We start from the raw sequence: 15913 nt of genomic DNA on the forward strand, positions 1-15913 counted from the left end.
AAACTACAACATAACTCGGTGCAACTTCTTAGAGAACTATTTTACTTCATATTAAGTAAGTTTAAACATTATTTCATGTTAAAGAAAACATAACTATACAGAGAACACAAATCCCTTATGCAGTTTTAAGACAGAATACAAGATTTTGAGAGCAGGTTGATTGCCCTGGGCTCTGTCATCAGATGCCCCAGGAGGATGCTGTCATTCTTTCTTGTCAGTGTTACTTTGCTAGGGAGGGGTACCTCAAGAGAAGAGAGGAGAAACCTCAGAAAAGTTTACAAAGCCTAGAGTGGAAGGTCTTTAAATCCATTCAACTCTGAAATCCTAAAGCTTACAACATGATTTTCTGTTTCAGATAACACGAAACAGAATAGTTCATTAAAGAAATTACAGTTGAGTGCTTCTGATTGCAGTAGGAATAGAGGTCCCGAAGTCCTATCCACTATTTCTCCCCCCACAGCCCCTCCAATGGCCTCAGAGTATCTCCAACAGAACCCCTGGCTCCCTGGATCAGCTTGAGAACCAGAGATAGAAGTTTATTGTTATTGTAGCATGGAATTGATGACATATTGTGATTTATTTAAAGCAAAGTCCTTAGCTAATGACAAGTTCACACATTTCCCCCTCACCTATTTATATTATTTTTCCTATCAGAAAATATGCAGCACTTTACAACCATATGCTTTGCAAAGCAGTTTCTAAGAACATATTTTGGTACAGAAGAGGAACTGCCTAGAATTTACAAGTCTGTTGCCACGTATTAGCTGAACCCAAAATAAAGATGAACATTTAATGACTGGCTTGTGAGATTTCAACAAGGCAACATTTTGATTTCTGGCTTTCTGTTCTTCTCATGTGCATTTGTCACAGCTCATTTGATAGTATGAAGGAATGAGCCTCCTTGGCATGGCTGTCTCATGTTTCTTTTCAGTGTGACAAATTGTTGATGATTCTCAAAGTACAATAGTATCTCCACAGTATGTATTCTGCCTGCCTAAAGTGAGCTAGGAACAGTAGTTTGCCTCATTGGTGCCCTTTGTACTCAGCAAACTGAAGTGGGCAGATCTTGTCTGATAAGACCACAGTCAGGATAATGCTCCTGTTCACACGCACCGGTCATATTTCTGAGAACTGTATACTCAGGCCTACTGACCTCAAAGGTGAAAAAAATCATCCATGTCCTACCAGCTGGTGGACACGTGGCACCTCCGAAAGCTTCAGTAGCCAGACAGAAATGGCAGCAGCACAACATTTTAAGGCTGCTTTTCCAGGAACTAGTTTAGTGGCCTTAGGAAAGTCACAGAAAGTGCTCCCCTGTCTCATGTCCTCATGACTGAGATGGCAATGATTTGAAATGGAACTATGTCATGAAGAAAAACATTAAACCACTGAATATTGAAATAGGTAAAAAAAAACAAAAAACAGGAAGTACTTGCAGGAAGCACTCTATTTGTTTCCTTTTGCTGACTGAAAATACTACAAATACTGGGCTTCAGAGTAAGCAAACCCCACATTTGCTGCGTATCACCTTGGATGCATTCAGACTGAATGCCCTGAAACTTTGAAATGACTCCTCTTATCAGTAACGTAGAAACAGCTTGTCAGGTAGCATATGGTAGGTAGCTTGATGGGAGCAATAACAGAAATTAATACTCAGTCTTTTTTTACTTGTGTAAATTAAAACAGGCAAATGTGATAGTGATTAAAAGAAGAAAGAAACATGGAGGCAGAAATAAATATAACTAAATAGGTGGCTAATGTAACAGCAAGTAAACAAAACTGTAAAAAATTAATCTTCCTATAAATGCTCACTTTTAAAAGGTTTGAAAGTCAGTGGTGAGGGTCCCTTGGCATTTCCCGAGGTGGCAGAGTCGGTGCCTGGTGAATGAGTGAATGCTTCTTCTTGGCCTAGAGTTGCTTTGACAGAATTATAGGTTGTTTGGTTTGATTCATAGGCTTCTTGCTTTGTTGTGTGCTTTGCTTTGTTTTTCTGCCTTTTCATGAAGAATTCAAGTGTAGACTCACCACCCTCATTTTTATTCTGGCAGCACTTTGACATGCCTCACGATATTGCTGCGTCAGAAGATGGGACTGTGTATGTTGGAGACGCTCACACCAACACTGTGTGGAAGTTCACCCTGACTGAAAGTATGATTTTTAGAGTATTATTGTCCTTGTTTTCCCTCAGTTGCATCGCTTAAGAGCATGTGAAAAAAATATTTGCATTCCCTTCTCTTTTTATTGATAGGAGAAGGAAATCAAAGCATAATTGGCAGTTGTTAAACGACCTGTTTGGTTTCATTCCAGGGATTAAGCTGATTTTTAAAAAGTAGAGAGAAACACCTTTTTTTTTTTTTTTTTCCTGGCAGTTATCCCCTTGTTTCCACAGATACTCCACAGGAAATTCTTGATGCCTGGAGTAATGTCTGTTACATTGGAAAGCCAATGTTAATTCCAAGTTAGTTCCAGAGGGAGATGATGGCTTTGGCAAAGCAGAGGAGCTACTGGCTTCCACCCTGGTGTCACTTCCCATGTGGCTCTTCAGCTCTCGGTAGCTGCCGAGCACCTAGGAGCACCAGCACATCTGTGTCAGACACATAGTATCCCAGGCAGGAAGCACTGCATTTTCTCCTTTAGACTTCAGCTTGTTCAGAATACTGAACTGTTGTTTCACATAACTCAAAATTATGTCTGGGGACAGAAGAGTTTCCCCATTAGGATCAAGCCAGCTACTTTTGGTGATTTTCTAATGGCAATTTGGACATTATTTCTAATTCTTGAAAAGTATACTAACCTAGCCTCTGACATCATACTAAAAACAAGTTTCTCAATTAAACAGGGTCCAGGGCACCTGGGTGGCTCAGTCGATTGAGTGTCTGACTTTTGATTTCAGGTCAGTCATAATCCCTGGGTCATAGGATCGAGCACCACGTCAGGCTCCATGCTGAGTGTGGAGCCTGCTTAAGATTCTCTCTCTCTCCCTCTGTCCCTCTCCCCCACTCGCACTCTCTCTCTCTCTCTCTCTCTCACAAAAAAAAAAAAAAAAAAGGCAGGGTAGAAACAATAGGAGAAGATAGGGTTAAAGAAAAGAATTAAAGAATGGAAGACAGTAAAGCTGAGGTATCAGGAACCGCAACAAGCAATTTTAAATAGATAATAAGGTCATTTGGAATTAATGAAGATAAATACTAATTATAACAAGGAAGAGTGAAAATTACAACAAAGAAAAGAAGTAAGTTATAAGAAAGAGAAGTAATATCAAGAGTCCAAAAACTTTAATTGTTGAGCATACAGATCTTGGGACCCAAGTAAATTTGATAACTGCTATCTTCAGAATTGTCCTTTGAGTAGCTTTGGCTGTTTTGTAATAAGGACCCAGTTAGAGTTGAGGGCACAGAGATGTCTGTGGACTGTTCTACTCCAGCAGTAGCCTTACATTCCCCTTGTAAGTGTGGCTCTCCCACCACCTGCCTCCTCAAAGAGGAACCAGAACGTGTGGGCAGACAGGAAAGTAAATAGATGGATAATTCCCAATTCCAAGACTAAATCCAGGCTTTTCCAGATTAAAAAAAAGAAAAAAAATGAATAGCTTTCAAGATAGAAAAGACCTCAGAAATCTAGACAGTATCTTCATTTTGCAGACAGGAATATGATACTTGAACTCATTAAGATTCTGGTCTGAGGGTCTTGATACCATCCTAGTGGTCAGTACTCAACAGAGATGCATATCCAAGTCACGGTGAGGAGGGCTTTCAAAACACATGGCCAGATCCTACTCAAGATCTATAGAAAGAAGAGGGTGACAATATGTGTATTTTGGAAAGGCTTCCAAGTGGTTTTGACAATCGCTTGGTTGAGAAGCTCTGCAATAAGCATTCAGCTTTGAAAGAGAAAAACGCTCTCTGGAGTCCAGAATGCAACTGAATAATAAATCTCGAAAACAGTACTTTTGGAACAGTAAGACTGCCATCAGAGGCTAAACAAATGTCCCCTGTCTTTGCATTCTACTATTTAACTAGTGAAATCTACTTATGTAGCTAGAATACTGGTAATCAAACATGGCAGAGTTAGTCATCAGTCCATGTCCATATAAAAACAGAACCACTTGATATTTCAAAAATACATTCATTATGAACTCCACAAGGAAAATCTTATTTTGAATATGAAGAGCTTAGAAATATTTCAGCTTTCCCTAGGAGACTGTATCCAGGATTCATGGGCCTGGCACCAAATTAGTGGTTTGTCTTAAAACTCTTCTGTAATATGATATTACATTTGACGAAGTGAGAAAATATTTGCTGCTAAGTAAAATTAATGTCAAAATTAAGTTTTCAAATCTTTTTTGGAGATTTTGATTTTCTTTTTCCTTTGCTGTGCTATTTACAGAAATGGAACATCGATCAGTAAAAAAGGCTGGCATTGAGGTCCAGGAAATCAAAGGTTGGTCAGATTCCTCTTATGACTGTGAAACCCAAGACTATTTGTGCTGAATTATTTTATGGCTCTTGATTGCACATTAAAAAATATCAGACTAAAAATATAATCCGGTAAATCATCCATAACTTCTACTATGTACTGAGCCTTTAAACCTGCATGTTGCTACTGTTTTCTCTGTTAAATGGACTGGTAATAATGAGCTCAAATTCACTGATTTCAAGTGATAGAAAGTGATTCTGAACAAGCGGGCCAAAGACATTCAAAGAGGAAAAAAAAGTAAGTCAGCCACTTTTAGAAGTACATTAGCCTCAGACAAGCAGAAAAATACCATCCAGTATACTGGAAAAGGCCTTCCATAATGGGCTGTAGTCTAAATGAGTGAAAAACATATCTTTGGTGAGTTTCTGTTATAGGGGCCTGACAAGATGAGCTGTTCCCTAAGCTCCAATCTTAGCACCAATCGCCCCAAAATTTACTGAGGGCCATCTATGTATAAGGGGCTATAATTGGTTTAAGGGAAATGTAACTGTGCCTGACTTCAAAAGACTTATAACCTATAAGGGGAGAGAGGGAGAGAGGGAGAGAGAGAGAGAGTGTGTGTGTGTGTGTGTGTGTGTGTGTGTGTGTGTGTGTGTGCACGCACACGCATATGCATATACACAAATAAGTATAGCTTTGGTACATACTATCAGGAATGGGAAATGGAATTTAGCTACTGTTAAGCAACCACTGGTTTAATTCGAAATCCTAGTCAAATTATTCTCTCCCTTTCCTAGGATCAGTTTATATTTGTACATGTTATACTATCTTCAGGGTTTTGACATGGTCATGTAAAATTAAGAACTCAATATAGGGTGCTCCCAATGTTTAAAAAGCAAAGTGAATTCATTATTAGTTGCTTTATAAATGATTCACCTAGATATTCAGACTTAACCCTAGGCTTACTTGTTTTCCTTTCTCATGAAAGCAGATGGAAAAAGATACAAAGAAGCAAGAACCAAGAGGGAGCTTAGGGATTTTATATAGGCAGATAAGAGAATATAGCCAACTCAAGGTTGAAAGGGGTAAGATAATATTATAAAATAAATAGCAAATGTTTGGCATTTATAGAGATTCAACACAGGTTACTCTACTGGGTGGCATTGATACCACACTCATATTGAAGAGTTCCTGATCCTTTATTTTTCTATGATTGTTACATACAGAATTATTGGTGAGTTGTTTTCCCTGGAATAAGTATATTATTATTAATAATAGCTATCATTCATGGAGCACAAACAATGAACAATACAAAAATTACTAAATTAATTCCTTACACCAGCCATGTGATAATTTGGTATTATCCCCATTTTACACATGAGGAAATCGAAGATCAGAATTACTACTAAGTGATAGAGCCGGGGTTAAACCACAGTTTATTTGCCACTGAAGTCTGTGCTGTTAACCACTATTCCTGTACTACTGAGGAGAAATGAATACCACCAATTCATTTACCATAAATTCTTCCAAGAGCTATAGGTTGGGGACGGTTGTATTTACTCTGAAATCTCTGGGATTACACAGTGGCCTCAAGCCACTTCTGTTTAAATAAGTTCCACCAAAAATAAAATAAAATAAAAATCCTAGATTATAGTATTTGGATTGTTGAGAACAGCGCATCCACACTGATCTCTTCTTGCCTGGCCAATGAAGGATGAACAGTGAGCGCTCTCCCCACACCATTTCCTCTTTCCTCTGTGCACACCACTGAATGAATTCAGAAAACCTCCCAGCTTTGTGGCGGAACACAGGAGTTCAAATAGTAAATGTCATTGAACTATCTTGTCATGACATTCACATTTTAATAGGAATACCTAAACTCAAATACCCAAACTCAAATGAAGTTCTTCTAGTCCTCTGTTGGATTCATATGACTCTCATTAAACCTTTCTTTTTTTAAGATTATTTCCTTATTACACAAAGGAGTATAAAGCATGCTGAATCTCCAAAAGTTTGTCTTTTATCAAAATCTGAAAACTTAATTTAAACCATCCCTTACAAAAGAGAGGGAGAAACATCATCCCAGATTTAGCTGCTGTATAAATTTCCAAATTTGAGTAACCTCTGATGACTTTCATCCCCACTGTGAATGGTCATATAACTGATGAGTAATAACAGGGTTTCAGAACCAGTGCTGTGTTCACAGGGAGTTGCACAGGTAAGAGAATGTGTGATGACAAGAAACTTAGGAAAAGCACTTTCAAATAAAGTTGCTAGGGATAAAAGATGTCAAAATCATAGCCTTTACCCCTAGCTCCCCAAATAAAAGATGATGATAGTGAATCAGTCTCAATAACATAGAAAGAAACTCTCTAGGGCAGCTAGCATCTTAGGCCTTATGGAGAACAACATATTATAGGGGAAACACACTGCATTAAAAAAATAGTAATAAAAAGAAAGGAGAGAGTAATCTCATTGGTGCTATCTGCACTTTTCCTGTTACTTGCTAGTATGCCATCTAAAACCTTCAGTCGTCAGTTCTGTCTGTAATAAACTGGGTAATAATTGCTGTATTGCTGTATTAAGAATGTCTCTCCTTTACTGTCCGAGTTATTCCAATTCCAAGAGGTCTCTGGGCTTCTCCCCTCTCTCAAGGGGAAAGAAACATGTTCATGCTTGAGTGTGTGAGCTCACACAAGAATGCACCTAGCCTCCCTTTCTAAACTCAGGGCTTTAAAGAAGGGAAAAAACTTCCTGTATGTCAGCTTTTCAAAATTATATTTATTTCCAAGTATGTATAGGGATGCCAGAAGAGCTTGTTTGAAGACATTTTTGTTTAAAATGCAATACATCTGGCATCGTACATGATAGAAAACTGTCACATGAGGCAGCCCCTCTCTTCCAGAAGCCCCAGGTTCTGGATAATATTGGAGCTTCTTCACTGCTCCTTCATCAGGGATGCTCCAAATTAAAGAATTTAATTTTCAGTTAAAGAATTTAGGATAAAGAATAAAAGTGGCAGAATTTGAATTGTTACTGTTTTGAAATTCCTTAAATCCTTAAATCATAACTATTTTTTAGACTTTTTATTCCACTTATAAAAGTTCCTGAGAAAGAACAATATATATATATTTTTTTACTGGGAAATTTAAATTTATCCTCTTTCTTTAAGATATAGAGTATTTTTTAAAATCTAAACATACTTCAGCAGGTTCAAAAGTTAGAATGTTTGTGTATTTTTAGTAGATGCACTCAGATTACCAAAGGGAATGTGGACATCAAGAATTTCTCAAGTGTAGTGTGTATACCTTAGTGAGGTTATTACCTCATTCTCAGCATACTCTCTGTGAATGCTAAACTGATTCTGTTAGTCTGTCACCTACTTCACAGTTCTTGTTTCCTTTTACTGGAGCTCACTCCTAGCTCTGCCTTTATAAAAAGGGAACTGAAAATGAGCTGGTACAGCCATTGTCTCTGGTGCCAGTAAACCCACTAAATGATAGAAAATGCTATGTAATTATTCTGGTTATAGTCACCTTCAAATAGAAACAAATCCTTCTTTCAAGGCAACAAATTTTTGACTACCAATCTGTATATTTGGTCTGTTTTTTAATCTTGTCTTCTATTTATTGTTATTTTCCTGCTTAAATATAGAAGGAATTTAAGTAAAACAGAACAATTTGCCTATCTCTCCTATAGTAATGAAGAAAAAGATGTAACAATTAGTGATCAGGAAAAGTAAGAATCACACTTATATTCCTCTTGGAAACTGAGATCCAGACAGGTTAAATTGGAGCCATCTAGATCTACGAACCAATCCCTTTCCTTCTCTCCTGCTGAAGTTTCAAAGAGCCACTCTGGTGGACAAAAAATTGAAATAATGGTTTCCCCTTAACCATAGTACAGAGAAGGAAATGAAGACTATGGGGCCATCTGTAAAATGGTGATACTAACAATGCCTACTCATAGGCTTGGTGTAATGATTAAATGAGAACATTGCCTGTAACAGTACAAGTGCTCAGTAGGTTTCATTGAGATCATGAAGGAGGCCGGCTCAGAACATTGAAGGAAAAAGCTGCAAAAAGCTTATAAGCAAAAAGCTTATAGTGTCTTAAGTAATTTGAGAAATCCTTCCCTGGGGAATTGTCCAGCAAGCTACTAAGCATGTGAACACATATTAAACATTAACCAAAGATTTTCCTGATTGTGTTGAACCAGCTATTCCTGCCATTTTGTCAAAATTTCCATGAGGCCATATGATACACTCTACATCGCACCAAGAAACTGAAGTTCCAGAAATCTTGTGAGCATTTTGGCAAAGATGATAGTAACTTCTAGACTTTGCACACTAGGGTTTTTGTACAAGCACACATATGTGCTTCTGGAGGGCAAGAATGTTGGAAGGCTCAACCTTCAAGTCAGTAGTTGTTAAGATACCTGAAGCAGTTTATATGGTCCAGTTGAATCATTTCCCAAACAGTACTTTAGGCCTGTTATCTACCCAGTACCAGTCAATACCAGAGAATTGTTCTATTTTCATCATACACAGAATCATACATACAGTGCTTCTGTGTATACTTACGGCTTACTAGGAACTGTTTAAAAGAACCTGAAAAGGACACAGTTCTTTTTCCAGTTTGAAATCCTAGAATAAATGTGTGTCACTGTGCATGCGATGTGCCAATAACTCATTGAACATTAACAAGATTCATAAACTAATGATACAGGGAAACATGCTTATTAAACACCATCTCTATGATAAACATTCACACTCAACAATTTTATGAAGGAGGTGTTTTGTTTGTTTGTTTGTTTATCATCATAGTTCTACAGATGAGGTTACTAAGGCCCAGATTATGTAAGTAACTTGCCCAAAGTTACACAGCTAATTTATATAGGAGAACTAGGATTTCAGTCTAGATTCATTTGACTGTAGTATGCACACCAATTCTTTGCCTGCGCCATACTGCCTATTAATTTTAACTTTGAAAAAAATGCAAAAGGAGGATATTTGTTTTGTGGAATTATGGGGAATAAAGGGTAGGATCAAAGAAAACCAACTTAAAGGTACAAAACCATTGGGTGGATATTACTAATCACAATACGTGCTGCTAGCTTGGTAGATTCAGATATTGAAATGTGAACCCCACATGCACGGAACTCAACAAGTTCTTTATGAGCAGTTGTTGATTTGACTGGGTAGGGGTGGGTGGTTGGGTTTTGTAATCTTTGAGTCAGTTGAATATTGTGAACTCTTCTTTCCCTGAAGAATCCGAGGCAGTTGTTGAAAACAAAATGGAGAACAAACCGGCCTCCACAGAGTTGCAGAAGATGCAAGAGAAACAGAAACTGATCAAAGAGCCGGGCTTTGGAGTGCCCATTGTTCTCATTACAACCCTTCTGGTTATTCCGGTGGTTGTCCTGCTGGCCATTGCCTTATTTATTCGGTGGAAAAAATCAAAGGCCTTTGGAGGCAAGTAAAATGAGCCCCTTGAACTTGGAACCTACCTTTGAAAGAGTGTTTGGCCTAAGTATCCCCAAAGTTTGGTTGTGATTTTTTTCAGTGTTTTTTCTAAATGCTCTCTGCCTTTTTGGATATTATTGTTTATGTTCCAAATATTGTTTATAGTTAGCATCACCATAGAAAAAGTATCTGAAGCTTCAGAAATTTAGATAGTTAGATTAAAATATAACTTTTAATACTGCCTTTTAGCAATTGGCATAAGCCCAGTTAATGTCTCCATATGAAATTGTGTAGATATGTAGTCACTATAAATTAGGGTCAGGAAGGAGGAGATCCTTGCTGTTAGAAACAGGCCCAGGCCTCAAAATACCTAGGTCCATTCTTTGGGAGTTATATATTTCCCCTGCTAGTCCTGGCTTTAGCTCCTAGCTACATGACCTTGGGCAAGTTACTTAGTCTCTCCAAGCCACAGTTTCCTCATCTATAAAGTAGGGATAAAATACTCACAAGGTTGTGTGAAGATTAAGGGAAATAATAAACATAAAGCATTTATCAACAGTATCTGCCACCAGGTAAGTGCTCAAGTAACACCACCAATGATTGTGAAAAACAGTCATTGGTAATACAGTAATAGAAGTCATAAGTCATAAAAGATACTTATCTTAAACCTCAACTTTCTCAGGAAATCAACTATTTATTCCTACAATACATCATTCAGTCGCTTTTAAATAGTCACAATTTGGGACATCAGCCTTCCTTCACCAAACAAGGCAGGGTCCAGTGTTGGAATCAGTATTTTATCAGATCATTATCATAGTGTAGGAAGAGGAGCTGTGTTCCTTTCAGGACATTCAAATAAACAAATAATACAGCCCATGATTCTTACCTCCCAGGAGCAGTCCCTTGGCTGGCTTCCCAGGTCCTAAGGCAAGAGTCTACAACTGTGTCAGGGAAGGAATCTGTGGGCCAGGGTGGGAGGCAGCATTCGATCAAGAAGTAGCATCTGATTCTATTTCAGGCCAAGGCGACCATGGCAGGGATTCAGTGCCCACGGCAAAGCCCTGACACAGAAAAGCACACAGAAACAAAGAACAGAGGATTCCATTTAATTAGTTGTGAAAGGGAATTTTTCTAGGACTTTGGTTTGCTGTTCATCTGCAATTGATAAAGCTCTCAAAAATACAATTAACTCTTCAAAAAGAACTTCTTTTGAGCCCCTGTTAAGGGTATGGAACTGTGGTAAGCAGGAGCAAAGATAAACATAGTCGTTGTCTTCATGGAGTTAGATGGAAGCTTCAAAAGAGCAAAAATCTTACATGTTGACTTGTTTACTTATGTATCCTCAGCACAGTCACAGTTCCTGGCACTAGGGGTTTGATAAATAGTTGTTGGGGAAATGACTGAATAAATAAGTGGAGCTCACAGAATAGATGAAACATAAAAAAAGAGAGGACTGTATATAAAGGTAACAACAGAGGGTGGTAAGTGCAGTGATAAATACGCAGAGCATCAGGAACACGAGGGGCTGGGACCAGGCAGCAGGAATGGTGGTATTCAACCACACTGGAAGGAGTAGTAGCTGGGGAGTTAAGAAGGTTTGGTCTCTCCTGTTCACCGGTAAGCACGTGTGACACATCACTGTTACAGAATACTGAATTTACAGGAGTGTGTTGGGAAGGCAGAGACCGAAGTCAGACCATATGAAATTACCTTTATTCATATAGAAATATTCAACAGAAATATTGCAGTTTTATATGGTTCCATATAATACATTTAATTCTAAAAGTAGATCAGCCTGTCACCTTTTTTCAGCATTTGTTCTGGATAGATCTTGTCCAATTAATGAGTTTTTAGTAACCCTCATAAAAGACCTTCCATTTATTCAACACATACTTATTGCATGTCACTTCCACATCAGACACTGTGGTAGGCACAGGGAATACAAAGCCAGCTAAATAAAGGCTGTCCTGCATCCTTATAGAACTTATAATCTAATCTGTTGGCTCTCTAACAGTCTTAATCAGATTCTTCCCTTCTTGCCTATTTTTCTCCACACCCACTCTTCTACCTTTCCTCTGCCATCTGCTTGCTAGCTTTTTCCTCGAGGCTGCCTCTACTCCTGGTTAGAGGCTTCATAGGAGAACCCCAAGCCTCACTTCCCTGTCTACAGCCCTTAGGGGAGTAGCCCTTAGGGGAAGTCAGGACAAAAAGTACAGACAGGTACAGAGCAAAGGGAAAAATAAGTCCATTGGGAGTTCTGCCTCCCCATAAAGAAAGTCCATCCATCAGGAAGATGGGAAGCTCCAAGGGAGAGTTTGGGTCACTTTTATGACTGAAATTATTCAGTGTTTCAGGTCCTTGCCTTCACTTAAGTCCTACACAAAGAAGAAATGATGTACGTGAATTCAAGGCTGTCTCAAGCACAACATGTACTGTGCTTAATAGAAAGATTAAAGCCTGAGACAAAACTCCTAATTTATAATAACCAAAGCTTCCCAAGTTGTTACAAACTCCTGGTAATTTAATTTTGTCCTAATAAAAATAACTAATATTTATTGAGCATTTACTGTGTAGCTACCAGGCACTGTTCTAAGCACATCACATGCAGTATCCCATCTAACCCTTGCAGATGGGTAGGAATTATCATTGATCCCTCTTTTCTCCAATGAGAAAACTGAGGCTCAAAGAAGTAATTTATTGAGACTGCACAGCACTGAAGTCGAACCCAGCTCTGGCCCTCAGATACATCACAATAATATATCGCCTTTTTTCCCCCTTAGAATTGCTTACAGACAAACCCACGCCTTGTTTTTAATCATTTATGAACCTCTGATTCGGTATTGAAAGTTGAGCCCATGGTTGAGGAGGGTGACTGGGACTCATTTTGAAATGTGCCATCTTTTTCTAGCAGATTCTGAACACAAACTTGAGGCAAGTTCAGGAAGAGTGCTCGGAAGACTTAGAGGTATGCCTGTGACCTTTCAGAATCCTTCACATGTGGCTCAGAGTCAACACGCTCATGTCCTTTACAGAGCAGGGATCTAATTCCCATACTCTCTCTAAAAGTAAACTCCTCATGTGCAGCACAGCAATGTTAAATGCAGAATGCAAACCGTAAACTAAATTGAAGTATGTGGCGCTGGCAGCACATTTCCCAGTTTCGTTTTTTTCTACCTTGCCTTTCTATATTTAATTCTCTTCCCCTGCCTTTTATCTATCTGGCTTCATTTGTCTTCAGTAAATTTTCTTTCACTCCTGTCAGCATGTCAGTGCTTGTCATAGTGAAGATGACCTTTTCATATAGTCATTGAAATGAAGAGCTCCTCAAGGGATCCCAGTTCCAGAGAGCCTGGAAAAAGCAGGAGCTAGGAAATGAATCTTAAAGAATCCTACAGAAACACATAATCCTGGGGAGCTTTTTTCTTATATATTTTAATAAATCAGTACAAGTAGTATCTTTCTGACTCTGTAGGTTATCTCTTTCACTTCTGTTGTTGTTGTTAATATCTACCCTTTCCCATCCCAATATCTAATGTGTTTACCATTTAAGAATTTACAAGTACACCAAGAATCATTTGTGCAAACTTTCCATCAGTTCTATGTCACTGTGTGCTTTCTCCAGGAAAGGGAAGTGGAGGCTTAAACCTCGGAAATTTCTTTGCAAGCCGGAAAGGCTACAGCCGGAAAGGGTTTGACCGTCTTAGCACCGAGGGAAGTGACCTAGAGAAAGAGGAGGATGATGGAAGTGAATCGGAAGAGGAGTATTCAGCACCTCTGCCTGCGCCCTCACCTTCTTCCTCCTGAAGACAGGCTTTGATTTAGGTTGATGAGATTTTCCAAGAATGCCCGATTCCTTTCCCTTTAGCACGTTTAGAGTTTTGCGTATTTAATTGTAAACTGTACTAGTCTATGTGGGACTGTACATGTTTTATTTCATTTGTTTTTAGTTGGCTTCTGTTTCTAGTTGAGGAGTTTCCTAAAAGTTCATAACAGTGCCATTGTCTTTATATGAACATAGCCTAGAGGAATGGTCCTCTTCTTCCATCACACTACTAATTTAATGATGGAAGCTTTGCTCATTTACATTTTTGAGACTTTTCTGTAGATGTAAATAACCCCATTCTCTGCTTGAACACAGTATTTTCCCAATAGCACTTCCATTGCCTATGTCTGTCTTTGGTGCCTTTCCTGTTCAGCATTCTCAGCCTGTGGCAGTAAAGAGAAACTTTGTGCTACATCAGGACAAAGCTGCTAAATCTCCTATTTTTTTAAAATCACTAACATTATATTGCAATGAGGGAAAGAAAAAAAAGTCTCTATTTAAATTCGTTTTTTAATTTTCTTCAGTTGGTGTGTTTTTGGGATGTCTTATTTTTAGATGGTTACACTGTTAGAACACTATTTTCAGAATCTGAATGTAATTTGTGTAATAAAGTGTTTTCAGAGCATTAGCTGTCAGAGTGTATTTTGCAATTTTTGCATATTTGCAGGGTTTTGTATACAACTTTTGTAATAATTACACAAACCACGGATATAGTGAAAACTACCCAATGTCTTCAGCAGAAAGAAATGTGTTGTATTGTATTAAAATGAAGATGATATTTTGTTATGTAGCTGATATAAATTAAAAACCAGTATCAGAGTTTACATACATGTGTAAATCCAGGCTCTCTTTTAAATTTAAAGAAGGGTTTTGCCTGTGTATCAATCAGGAGGTAAATAATTTAATAAAAGGTGATCTAGCTAAGAGGAAACCTGTGTCTCAAGTTACATATGCAAATAGACCCATCAATATAGGTTACTACTAGTTTTCTTTTTAAAGAATAATTTCACTCCAATTCCATGTATTCATGGGAATATTCATCTCTTACAGGAACTATGAATTACTTTTATAACATCTTTTTCATAATTCATCAATGCAGTTTAGTAAGAACGTGATCACTTTTCTTTGTGTAATAATCAGACTCTAGAACCCTTTCTTCAAAATGCCTGTATTTGCAATCCAGGCATCTTAGTAGTGGCACATTAGAGATTTAATTGACTCATCATGAAAACAATACAGAGTGCTTTGCAAAAAAAAGTATATTAATTAGAATGTCTTCCAGCTATGTTGTTTTTAAAAATCTAACATAACCTAGATTTTTTCTTCTCATACACCAAAGAAGATCTGATTGAAAGATTTATTACTTCCCATATATTCACCTTCCTGGTATAGCTTAATTTGGGCATCCTACCCAAATAGAAGCTTCACCTTTTTTTTTTTATTCTTATCTTCCTTCTCAAATAAGGATATGTTTACCTCCCTTTGCCCACTCCTTTATGCCCCTTTCAGTGCATACTGGTAAACATGTAAATATAGAATGATAACACTATTCTGAGGTATATGTGCCTGTTCACAGTATGTAAGATATTTTTATTTCAACATCAGAATTAGTCCAGTACCCCCCCCCCCACCCCCGCCAAGACACATGTTTTATAGGTTGACTTTGATGCTGTTCAAGTTTGCTTACATTGAGGAAATTAGTTGACTTGCCCTAAGGTCATCTTTTGTGGTGCAATATTTGATCATCAGCTCCATTAGCTGCTTTTTTAAATGTTACCTACATCAAATCTTATTCCTAACAGTTTACAATGACTCAATGGATGCAAAAAATAAATAAAAATGATAAATGATAAGGTGAAAAAGATAAATGGAGAACAAAGATAAAAATGGGGAACAAAGATAAAAAGAAAAATTAATACGAGAGTAGTTCCTATTACACCTGCTCAGGCCAAGACGTTGGCTCTAAGCTTTCTAGCAGCTCATTAAATAAAACGTGATTAGTTATATAATTCATAAATCCATTAAACATTTAGAATTCCTAATTATGACAGAAAAACTTGTTCCCAAGTATATTCTGAAAGACAGCAGCAAGATGTGTGAGTAAAGTCTTCAATAATATCCACAGAGTAGACAAATACATTTTGCAAGTCTGTTCTTACATAAATCCCTCAATATAGCATGTGACATCTTATATCTCATATAAGCAAATG

At 37.8% G+C, this 15913-nt stretch overlaps 2 protein-coding genes across 15 annotated transcripts in view; one reads left to right on the forward strand and one right to left on the reverse strand.

Annotated features, from left to right (window-relative positions):
- The window catches only part of PAM (peptidylglycine alpha-amidating monooxygenase), a 283688-nt gene that overhangs the window by 259724 nt on the left and 8051 nt on the right, over positions 1 to 15913 (forward strand). For 3 of the 14 annotated variants that reach the window (XM_027037013.2, XM_027037007.2, XM_027037098.2), the window contains 5 exons: positions 2049 to 2148; positions 4387 to 4440; positions 9686 to 9889; positions 12789 to 12845; positions 13503 to 14331. In XM_027037013.2, coding sequence (XP_026892814.1) covers positions 2049 to 2148; positions 4387 to 4440; positions 9686 to 9889; positions 12789 to 12845; positions 13503 to 13684 — 597 coding nt within the window. In that variant the 3' untranslated portion in view covers positions 13685 to 14331. Of the gene's footprint in view, positions 1 to 2048; positions 2149 to 4386; positions 4441 to 9685; positions 9890 to 12788; positions 12846 to 13502; positions 14332 to 15913 lie in introns of those variants that run through there. The other 11 variants (XM_027037028.2, XM_027037102.2, XM_027037064.2 and 8 more) reach the window with 6 other exon arrangements.
- The window catches only part of GIN1 (gypsy retrotransposon integrase 1), an 84881-nt gene that overhangs the window by 28025 nt on the left and 40943 nt on the right, over positions 1 to 15913 (reverse strand). Inside the window, exon 12 of the mRNA XM_053225402.1 lies at positions 10767 to 10941. The gene's annotated coding sequence lies outside the window, so the exon portion shown is untranslated. The remainder of the gene's footprint in view (positions 1 to 10766; positions 10942 to 15913) is intronic.

This window comes from Acinonyx jubatus, chromosome A1, assembly GCF_027475565.1.
Source record: "Acinonyx jubatus isolate Ajub_Pintada_27869175 chromosome A1, VMU_Ajub_asm_v1.0, whole genome shotgun sequence".
In the NCBI taxonomy this organism is placed as follows: domain Eukaryota; kingdom Metazoa; phylum Chordata; class Mammalia; order Carnivora; family Felidae; genus Acinonyx; species Acinonyx jubatus.